The sequence below is a fragment of the Lactuca saligna genome, chromosome 9 (assembly GCF_052625555.1).
Source record: "Lactuca saligna cultivar CGN05327 chromosome 9, ASM5262555v1, whole genome shotgun sequence".
In the NCBI taxonomy this organism is placed as follows: Eukaryota; Viridiplantae; Streptophyta; class Magnoliopsida; order Asterales; family Asteraceae; genus Lactuca; species Lactuca saligna.
The window spans coordinates 147,625,952-147,636,914 of NC_136425.1; the positions used below are offsets into that span (position 1 = coordinate 147,625,952).

Consider the following 10,963-nt stretch of genomic DNA (forward strand, 5'->3'; position numbering starts at 1 on the left):
TTAACTTTGTCATTGTAATTAAACTGGACACACATGAGTTTTAATTTTGAATTCGTCACTGGATTCAACCTCTAGCTCTAATACAAGATATAATAAAACAATAGTTTATGTTTTTGCGAAAAGAAATATATGGTATTTTGTAACGACAAACTCACACACCCATCTAATTATATTTATAAATTTATACTTTTAGTCCATAATACAATACATGTATCCGACTTGAACATTTTAAGAGGGACACATTTTTAGTAAATGATATATGTATTTGTACATACTATCTATAAATTATAAAATGCTTAATTTGCAATTAGAAAATACAAAGATAATAGAAGTATTAATGAATTTTAAAGAGGATATAAAATGACACATTTTTAATATTATTCTAAAAGAACCACTTTAGACAAAACAAACGACGAAAAAAAAAATCAAAGAGCGTATTCCTTTTATGTAATAATTAAGATAAAATTGCAAGAGTGGTCTTTATGGTTGTCAAAATTATGTGATTTTGGTCCAAAAAAGTTTGGTGATCCATCGGTGGTTCAATTTCAGATATTTTGTATGGTTTTAATCCATATGGTTGATATTTTTGTGTAGTTTTGATCAATACTCTACATAAAATGATAAATATGTCATTCATTACTTCTTTTATTTAATTTTTTATTATTTTAATTAAAAAAAGAAAATAAACTCTCTCTCTCTCTCTCACATCATTCTCTTGCACCATTAACTCTAAATTGTGAAGATTAACTCCAAGTTCTTCCCCACTCACTATCGGTTTAGGGACAAGTTGGAAGGGGTAATGAAGAGCAAACTAAACCAAACTAAACCAGAATCAATAACAAAACTCAAATCGGTTTCCATAAAATCAAAGTGGTGGCTCCGATGAAATCTAAGGAAACAAGAAGCGAGAACAAGATCGAACCAGATCGTAGTTTGTATTTGTTGGTGGCTAACAATTCGATATTGGAAAATTGGAAAATCAAACATATTTGCATCCTCACCACCTGAATCGATTTTTATGTGTGACACTCAAACCCAAAAATCATTTTTTTCGGATCCAATGAACTGCCCTTCACCACCACTTAAATTGATTTTTGTGTGTGAAACTCAAACCAAAACAAACAACAAGATCTAGATTCAAAACAGAAGGGGGGATGCTGAGAGGAGATGAAATCGACTTTGATGATCTTTTTCCCCAATCCAGACCTAAGTATGTGTTGATTTCCATATCTTCCTTTGTTATCAACTTACAGAAGATTCGAATCTGATTGCCCCAATCACCTCCATTAATGTTGTCCGCGTTTTCTTCTTCAAACTCGATTGTAGGTCACACTTAAGAGGACGAATAAATCGACCCATTATTTTTTTTTCTTTTTTTTGTTTGATTACAGACGACACATCTTTATTAATCACAGCCCCTCATTCTTCAACCTCATTCTTTCTTAATGTTTTTTTGAGTTGCAGTTTGATCAGAAGATAAATGGAAGAACAATGCAGATGGGGATGATGGGTTCTCGATGGCGGTGATTTTTCATGGTAGGTTGAAGATGAATATGATGGTTACTGTGTGAAGGCTTAATTTTTCTAGGCACAATTGATGATTTTTGGTGGTGGTTATGGTGGTGACCAAATGATCTGCTTTGATAGAGAAGGGAGAGAAGTACGGGGCGTTCTTCATGTTCTTAAAGGAAGGATCTGCTTTGATAGAGAAGGAAGGGGAGTACTGGGCGTTCTTCATGTTCTTAAAGGTGGATCTGTTTGTGAGAGAGAGTAAGAGAAGCGTGTATATTTTATTTTTAAGTAATTAAAATATTAATTTAAATAAAAATATAAATAAAACAGATATAAAAGGTATAATAAACTTTTCAAGGTGATAGACAGTTAGACACCCATAAAATACGAAAAATTTAAATTTAGACCAATGATTATCCATAAAAAAAAATAAAAAATAAATAAATAAATAAATAAAAATACAAATAAAAAAAAACGGGGACCAAAACGAGAAGCACATTCCCCATTTTGTAATTTTGTAATTTTGTAATTTCGTAATTTTGTCAATAATTAATTAAAAAAAATGGACCAAAACGAGAAGCACATTCACCATTTTGTAATTTTGTCAATAATTAATAAATTTTTTTCCGGATAAAGATCCAAAAAAGTGGCCTTCCTAGTTCCTTCCGCAGATACCAACTTTTCAATCACTCTTCGTTGGCATTACCAGACAACCAACCATCTTCTTGATAGGGTTAGTCAACTCATCCAAATTCACATAAACTTTTAGGCAACAAAGATCCGAATAGGAGATCCTTCAAGCATTAACCATCAATGGCCTCTTCGTCAGTTGCATCCATTCAGAAAAGCTTTACATATGATGTATTTTTGAGTTTTAGAGGTGAAGACACACGCACCAATTTCATTGATCATCTTTATAATGCTCTTCAGCAGCAAGGCATTTATACTTACAAGGATGACGAAGCAATTAGAAAAGGGAAAAGGATCAGTGATGAGCTAATCAGTTCCATTAAAGACTCAAGATTCTATATCATTGTTTTCTCCAAGAACTATGCATCTTCAGCTTGGTGTTTGGATGAGCTTGTGATGATAATGGAGTGTCACAGGACGACTGAGCATACTGCATACCCCATCTTCTATGATGTGGAACCGACAGAGGTCCGGAAACAAAGCGGGGCAGTCGGAAAAGCTTTTGCTAAACATGAAAATGATGAAGCTGCTGGGAAATGGAAAGAGGTTCTAAAAGAAGCCGCAGATCTCGCTGGATGGGAGTTGAAGAACACTGCAAATGGGTAATTCCTTCCTTCATCGATCATCATATCTTTGTTTAATTATTCTATAATTTTGATCACAAGATCCCATTTTGGTCGATATAGCCTGGACCGGGTTGTTATACTTGACCCGATTTTGACCGGCCGGAACCCCTTTTTTCTTATCGATTTTAGCCAAAGGACTTAGGAATAATTCCTAATCATGTCCATTGTTACTCAGTTTCCAATTTCAATTTTCTAATAATTTCACAAAAGAGGTTTCTGTTTTTTTTTCCCCATAATTCAACCCTAAGGAAAAAAGAAGTTATTTGAGCTTATCTATTAGTTTAGTTTCCAATCTGCACGGTTATCACTATTCTATTATCATATCTCTGCAGACATCTCATGTTCTATGATTATGTTATTATTTTATATACTTTGTATTTTATTATAGTTCACGTGGGATTTTGAGCAAACTAACTGAATCTTCTTTAATATGTAGGCATGAAGCCAAATTCATCCAAAAAATTATTGAAGAAATTTCACTACAGTTACGTTCCGTTGATTTCAATGCTGATGAAAAACTAGTAGGCATGGAGACCAGGGTAAAGGATGTTGTATCATCTTTAGAAATTGGTACTGATGATGTTCGTGCAATCGGTATCAAGGGGATGGGAGGTGGTGGGAAGACAACTTTGGCCAGAGCGGTTTTTGATCAAATATCCTTTCGGTTTGAAGCTAAAAGCTTCGTTGAGAATGTTAGGGAAAACTCAAATATTTCTTTGTCTGGTTTGACATCGTTGCAAAATCAAGTCCTTAAAGATGCCTTATTTGATCAAAGCATCAATGTGAGTAGTGTTCATGATGGGAAAATCATGATGAAGAAGAAGATGCGTAATAGAAAGGTTCTTGTTGTTCTAGATGATGTGGACCATATTGACCAGCTTGAGGCGTTAGCTGGCGATCTTAATTGGTTCAAACCAGGAAGTAGAATTATCATTACAACAAGAGATGAGCAGGTGCTCGTGGCACACCGGGTGAAGTTGATTCTTGATGTCAATCTGTTATCAGAGGAGGAAGCGATTGGGCTCTTCAGTAGGTATGCATTTGGGGGAGAGATTCCAATTCAAGGTTATGAAGAGCTATCGGAACAAGTTGTATGCTATGCTGCTGGTCTTCCCTTAACGATAAAAGTTTTGGGTTCATTTCTTTGTGGTAAAAATAAGAGTGAATGGATAGATGCACTAGAAAGATTAAAAACAATTCCATTAAAGGAAACTCTTCAGAAATTGGAATTAAGTTACATCAGTCTAGAGGAAGATTACAAAGAAATATTCCTAAATGTTGCATGCTTAATGAAAGGGTGGCGGAAAAACTTTGCAATCGAAGTGCTTGAAAGTTGTGGATTTCATGCAACAAATGGTTTAAGAGTTCTTGAGCAAAAATCTCTTATAACTATTAGTAAGTATTTGGGCATGCATGACCATATTGAAGAAATGGGCAGAAATATTGTTCGTCGTTTGCACCCAGATAAGCCTGAGAAACACAGCCGATTGTGGATTGATGATGAAATTAAAGATATATTGGCTAATGACTTGGTAAGGTCAAGTTTATTTGTAAGCTTTATGAAACTAGCCTATTATGTATTTCTTATGACACAAGTTTCATGGTGACTGCTTTTGGGTTACAGGGTACTAAAGCAACAAGATATATACAATTCCGGTTAATGGGATGCAATTTTGAAATTGTTATGAAGGGTCTTAGAAAGATGAAGGAACTTAGATTTCTTCACATGTCTCGGGGTATAATGCATACTTTTGGTGGAGAATGGAAATATGATAATGTCTTTCCAAATGCTTTACAATATCTGCATTGGTACTGGTACCCTTTCTGGTGTTTACCCAACACATTTCAAGCTAATAATCTTGTTACACTTAAGATGGAATGGAGCAATATCAAACAACTTTGGGAAGGGGGAGAAAGTAAGGTAGATTAATTATGGTTGATTGATTGTTTTACATGATTCATCATGATGATATATATACATCCATTGCTTTGTAATTAAACCAATATTGATCTTGTTCATTTGTTTATGTTAGGTTCTTAACAAGCTCAAGATTCTTGACCTCAGTTATTCAGAGTTGACGACCCTTGATCTTGGGTCTAGTCCAAATCTCGAGGTGTTGTCTCTAAGAGGATGTCGTGACTTGGTACAACTTGACACGCTCAATGGATGTCGAAAGCTCAAATCCATCGACCTTAGCAATTCAAAGTTGAAGACAATCGACCTTCGCCCAGCTGTGAACCTCGAGCTCTTACATCTTCAAGACTGCAACGCTTTGGTAGAACTTCACATGCCTGGTAAATGTCTGAATCTCGTATCCCTGACACTCACTAGTTCACAGTTGAGGACCCTACACATTGGACAGACTCCAAATCTGGAGTATTTAGATCTTAACAACTGTTATGATTTGGAAGACCTTCACATGGCCGATAAATGTCTAAAGCTCACATCCCTCAACATTAGTCGTTCAAAGTTGAAAACCCTTGACCTTGGGTTGACTCCAAATCTGAAGAAATTAGATCTAAAAGAATGTAAGAATCTGGTAAAACTTCATGTTCCCATTGGATGTCTAGAAGATCTTGTCTACTTGGACTTAAGTGGCTGTTTGAGGTTTACATCTTTTCTGTTTGACGAAAGGAAAGATGCTTCTAGTAGAAGGTATGAATCAATCGAGGTTGGTCCTTTAGCCGAGTTACATCTGATTGCCAAGTCCCAAGAAACATGCCCACTTCACCCCGATAATACTTTGCGAAAGTTTCAGTTTGAATGTTTTTACAAAGATGATCCCACATTGACTGGGAATCTTGCGAAGCTTCTTTCTTTTGGTCTATGTGCTTGCACAAACCCCAAGACATTATCAGGAAGCATTTGTGGGTTACGGCGTTTAAGAAAGCTTAAATTGGAAGGCTATCCGGAGGCTCCCAAGGACCTTGACCAGGTAGAATGTCTAAAAGAGCTATGTTTTTCTATGACAAATATGAAACATCTTCCGGATAGCATTTGTATGATGAAACATCTGGAAATTCTTCGACTTAAAGATTGTTGGAGTCTTGAGAAGTTACCCGAGGATCTTGGCCGATTAAAATGTTTACAAAGTCTTACTTTGTCATCTGCAAAGATTAAACGTCTTCCCGATAGCATTTGTATGTTGAAACATCTGGTTTTTCTTGAGCTTAGTGATTGTTTCTATCTTGAAACGTTACCCGAGGATCTTGGCCAACTAAAATGTTTAAAGACACTATATTTGTCGTATGCAAAGATTGAACATCTTCCTTATAGCATCTGTATGCTGAAACGTCTGAGAAAGCTCACTCTTTTTCGTTGTTCTTCACTTAAGACATTACCAAAGGATCTTGGCAAATTAGAACGTTTGGCAGGGCTATATCTGTCATCCTCAATCATCAAACATCTTCCGGATACCATTTGTATGTTGAAACATCTGAAAAAACTTGTTCTTGATGATTGTTCATTACTTGAGAAATTACCAGAGGGTCTTGACCAATTAGAACGTTTAGAGCAGCTAGACCTAGGGGAGTGTAAGATTTTACAAGATATCCCAATCGGCAGCATCTGTAAGATGAAATGTTTAAAATGGTTAGATGTAGCAGGTACAAGCATAAGTCGTCTTCCGCGTGACATTTGTTTGTTGAAAGGCGTGTGTATTTTAGGATCGAGAGACCTTCTTCAATCTTGTGGTTTTACATCCGAGATAAAAACCATACACGACAAAGATACCTGCTTCGTAGATGTGTGAATACCACAAGCCAAGAGTCTATTAGTCATTAGTGTCACTATTTATGATGGAGTCTACCCTATCTCCATAAGGGCTCTTCTGGAGAGAAAACCAGTGACTATGTATAGAGTATATTGTCTCTTTGTAAGGGATCTTTTGGAGGGAATATGATTTTGAGATGCTCTGAAGGCCTAGTAATTCACAAAGAACTATTCTAATAGGTACTTTCTTTGTTTTCTATTGATCATCTTATTTTGATTTGAATTTTGAAATCAATGACTATAATTATTTCTCTTGGCAAAACTCAGTAATTATACTCAAACAAAATACTAGTAGTACGCATAAATGAAGAATCTCTGTTATAGTTGTATATGCTTGGTTTTATAGGGTAGCTTATTCACCGTTTGTGTTGAGTTTAGAGTCTTATTCGACTTAAAACCATCAATTCATGTCTTGGCAGATCCAAATACAATGTTAGAATTGATCAAGAATTAAATCCAAAAAAATCCTAGAAACAGATGTGGATTTCATGCAAATAGTACTTATCAAGTAAAACTTGTATTCCCTTCTTTTTCCCATTTTCTTCATTATTATTGTATTTGTGTCAGGATCGATCCTAATATTTAAATCATTACTTGCAATTTGGAGTTTTATGTCCAGGAAGCAATACAAAATTGTGTAGAGAAGAAACATCACAAGGTTTTGAGTGGGAATTAAATAAGTCAAATTACAACGAGATATATAGGACGAAGGATTCAAGTCATTGCGAGTTAATTCATGGTGCGTGCTTAACAGCGTTGACTTTTTCATTAATACAAATTGTAGTCTTGATCAAAAAGTGTCGGATTTTGATATTGTTTTTTGAATAATGGTGTTAAGTGCTGTACGATGACAAACAAGTTTTTATTTACTGAAACATATATGTTCCAAATTGCAAATTAGAATGAATTCATTTAACAAAACATGCTCGACTTTTGAAAAAACTATTGACTTTCATCAAACTGCAAATGCTTAGCTTAAAGGAGTGTAAACTTTTACGATATCCCAATCAGCATCTGTAACTGTAAGATGAAATATTTAAAAGAGTTAAATGTAAAAGGTACATGCATAATCATCTTGCTCAGAGGATTAGTTGGTTTAAAGGTCTGAATAATTATGCGTCTTATATTCGAGAACAAACCTAAGAGGTAATTTGCCCAACGACTTTGTAAAGGTAATTGGTAGAGATGGAAGAATATCACAAGGTTTTGAGTGGGGGTTGAACTAATCAAAGTACAAGGAGATTGGAGGAATGTTTCAAGTCACTATGAGTTGATTCGTGGTGCTTAGTCAACAGAGTTGACTTCTTCAGAAAGTCTTTGATGAAAATGGTGGGAACTTCGATGTGAATTTTTAAATGATCATGTTAATAGTATGTTCATGAACATTTTTTGAATAATTTAAGACCATAAAAAGTATTTATGTACACAAAATTGTTCAACATTGGTATGGATTCAAAAGATGTTTGACTTTTCAGTCAGAGTGTTACGTTCATTAAATTTACTGACTTTTTCATGAATTTGTATAGAAGAATATATGTGAGTGTTTACTAGCTAAATCAATCATTAAATAGATAAGTATCAGCATATTGATAAAGTGCATTTGCTATCTGTATTATTCTAAAAGGATGTTTGGGATTTTATTTTGATCAATTTTTAGACACAAGAAATGATTTATGTTGGTTTGAAAAAGTGTTTTTAAAAAAACGTTTGGATAAAATTTTATGATGTTAAAAAAGTCAAATAAATTGTTTTTTAAAAAAGTATTTGTGATTGCTAAGGGTATTTTAATTTAATATTGAATTTTACAACTTTAAATTTTGAAATTATATGAATGGTCCCCATAGTTTTGGGAGAATATGCCTAAAAACATTTTTTAACTCGGTTTATTGTTTCTTTTTTGTTGCGCGTACGACCCTTTTCCATTTTTTTTTTATTTTTCATTATTTAAATAATTATTTATATTTATTAATAAAAAAAGATGGGTCACTCACTCAACTACTCCTTCCCTAACTCCTTTCCATATCTTTGTCAGAAATACCTCACCGGACCACTCAATCCCACCCCTTAACCTGAATCCTTCTCTGGTAAAACAATCTTCCCTCCAACCTGCAAGCAATTCATGACAAGTAAACATGAAATTTATGAAACTCATATACGATCTAATTACAAAAAGAACCCAGATATAATCGATTAAATGAAAACACTAATACAATTTACTAACAAAAAAAATCACCATCAGAATCAAATATCAAAGCAACCCATCAATGTTCTCTGGGTTCATCTTCTCCAATCCATCAAGATTAGGAAAAAAAATCAATACAATTATCTTAGGATGAAATCAAACCTGATTAAAAATCCTTAAATCAAAATGTACACTAACAACATGAAGGAATTATTAAACCAAAAGTGAAGTAGTCGTAACTACCTCAAATCCTACCCCTCGCTTACTTCAGTTACTTGTCTGATCTCATCTGTGTATCCCAAACAGAAACTCATGTCTCTTTAAATTGGGGTTGAAACTTCTGAGATTCTCTGGAAGGAACAAACCATAGCAATTAAAGTGGTTTACCGATAACATATGGTGTCGAAGATGGTGGATTTAGATCAGATATCGTGGGTGGAATCAGACGTTGAAAGAGGGACGATTGAAGTTGAAGGTGGGGAGTGGCGGTGCTGGTAGACTTCGGCAGAGTGACGGTGGATCGATCTCATGCCATTCTTCAACAAAACAAGAGATAGAGTGACAAAAAAAAAAAAAAAGAAAGATATTATAGGGACGTTGGGACTGAAATTTTTTCTTGATTTGTGCAAATCTTAAATCGATCTCAAAACCTAAATGCATCTTCCACTGTAATATGGATTTTTATCGTACCCTTCACCTTTTTTTGCTTCTCTCTATTTTATCTTTGAAGAACCTACTGAATCAAACCGAAGATGCATCTTTCTCTTTTCTCTCTTCTATCGTCGGCAGGCTTCCATCACCACAACCCACCTGTCAACGCCGCTGCGACCTGGATGAGGATTATTGACCATCGCTTATCCCATTACTGTCAAGGAAATCGATAACAGCCCGTTCCTAACCAAGGAAAGGAAATAGATGAAAATGAATAGAAAATAGAAGAAGTTGGTGTTTCCGAATTTCACTGAAGAGAGAATTGGAAAGAAGTGGAGGGAAATGGAATGATTACTTTCCCTCCTAACTTTCTTTCCGATTTTGGAGGATTTGGAAAGAAAGAACAAAATGATTCATTTTCCTTCCACTTTCTCTCTAACTCGGGAACACAAAAGAAAATTTTGTTTTCCTTTCTTTTCTCTCGTGATTTTCTTTTCTCTTCTCTTCTTTTCTTTTGTTAAACTTGGAAACGAGGCGTAAGGGAAGTTTGTGTTTAGAACGGATGAACAAATCGATGGATGAAGTGTGTGTTTTAGGCATTGCGTTAATGTATTATAAGAAGGGAAAATACGTTAATAGCCAAAAATAATAATAATAATAATAATAAAAGAAAATGCAGGGTAATTTTAAAATTTAGATATGAAAATGGATATTTCTGGGTGTAGACATGCATTCCGCGGAACTACCTCCGCAAAATCTACTGTAGCTCCGCGGAATGGCAAAATTGTACTTAAATCAACGTAAAAAAAAACTCAAGATCTATTTCGCGGAACTACAGTAGATTCCGCGGAGGTAGCTCCGAAGAATGGATCTTGAGTCTTTTTTTTTTTTCATCGATTCCTCGGAATTTATATTCATTACCCAACTAATTATTTTCAAAAAAATATTATCATACTATCATAATCTTTCTTCTTGAAAATAATTAGTTGGTGAATAAATATAAACCCCGAAGAATCGAATACGGAAAAAAAAAAAACAAAAACAAAAAACAAAACAAAACTCAAGATCCATTCCTTGGAACTACCTCCGCGGAGCTCCAAGGAATGGATCTTGAGTTTTTTTTTTTTTTTTTTTTTTTTACGTTGATTTAATTACGATTTTGCCATTCCGCGGAGCTACAGTAGATTCTGCGGAGGTAGCTCCGAGGAATGGATCTTGAGTTTTTTTTATTTTATTTATTTTTATTTATCCTGCATCGATATTTCGGAGTTTTTATTCATTACCCAACTAATTATTTTCAAAAAAAGATTATCATACTATCATAATCTTTTCTTGAAAATAATTAGTTGGTGAATAAATATAAACCCCGAAGAATCAAACCCGAAAAAAAAAAAAAAAACTCAAGATCCATTCCGTGGATACGTTGATTTAATTACGATTTTGCCATTCCGCCGAGCTACAATAGATTCCGCGGAGGTAGCTCCGAGGAATGAATCTCGAGGGTTTTTTTTTTTTTTTTTTTTTTTTTTT

The 10,963-nt window shown here is 34.5% G+C and overlaps 1 protein-coding gene across 4 annotated transcripts; it reads left to right on the top strand.

Annotated features, from left to right (window-relative positions):
* The first annotated feature begins 2,172 nt into the window (after positions 1-2,172).
* On the top strand, positions 2,173-8,028 carry LOC145015005 (TMV resistance protein N-like). 4 transcript variants are annotated; one of them, XM_078973458.1, is made up of 7 exons: positions 2,173-2,804; positions 3,265-4,360; positions 4,453-4,749; positions 4,862-6,780; positions 7,020-7,108; positions 7,208-7,339; positions 7,773-8,028. In XM_078973458.1, the coding sequence occupies exons 1-4, from the start codon at positions 2,326-2,328 to the stop codon at positions 6,578-6,580; spliced, it is 3,591 nt and encodes a 1,196-aa protein (XP_078829584.1). In that variant the 5' UTR covers positions 2,173-2,325; the 3' UTR covers positions 6,581-6,780; positions 7,020-7,108; positions 7,208-7,339; positions 7,773-8,028. The 4 variants fall into 4 exon arrangements, with proteins under 4 accessions (XP_078829584.1, XP_078829585.1, XP_078829583.1 ...); XM_078973459.1 differs by lacking the exon at positions 7,773-8,028 and having other exon boundaries at positions 7,220-7,758; XM_078973457.1 differs by lacking the exon at positions 7,773-8,028 and having other exon boundaries at positions 7,208-7,757.
* Positions 8,029-10,963: the final 2,935 nt, after the last annotated feature.

Bases quoted from the DNA above. Each gene is read 5' to 3' on its own strand.
- LOC145015005 (XM_078973458.1), top strand. From the start codon at position 2,326: ATGGCCTCTTCGTCAGTTGCATCCATTCAGAAAAGCTTTACATATGAT. The intron at 2,805-3,264 runs GTAATTCCTTCC...TTTAATATGTAG, and splicing joins TTGAAGAACACTGCAAATGG to GCATGAAGCCAAATTCATCC. The intron at 4,361-4,452 runs GTAAGGTCAAGT...TTTGGGTTACAG, and splicing joins ATATATTGGCTAATGACTTG to GGTACTAAAGCAACAAGATA.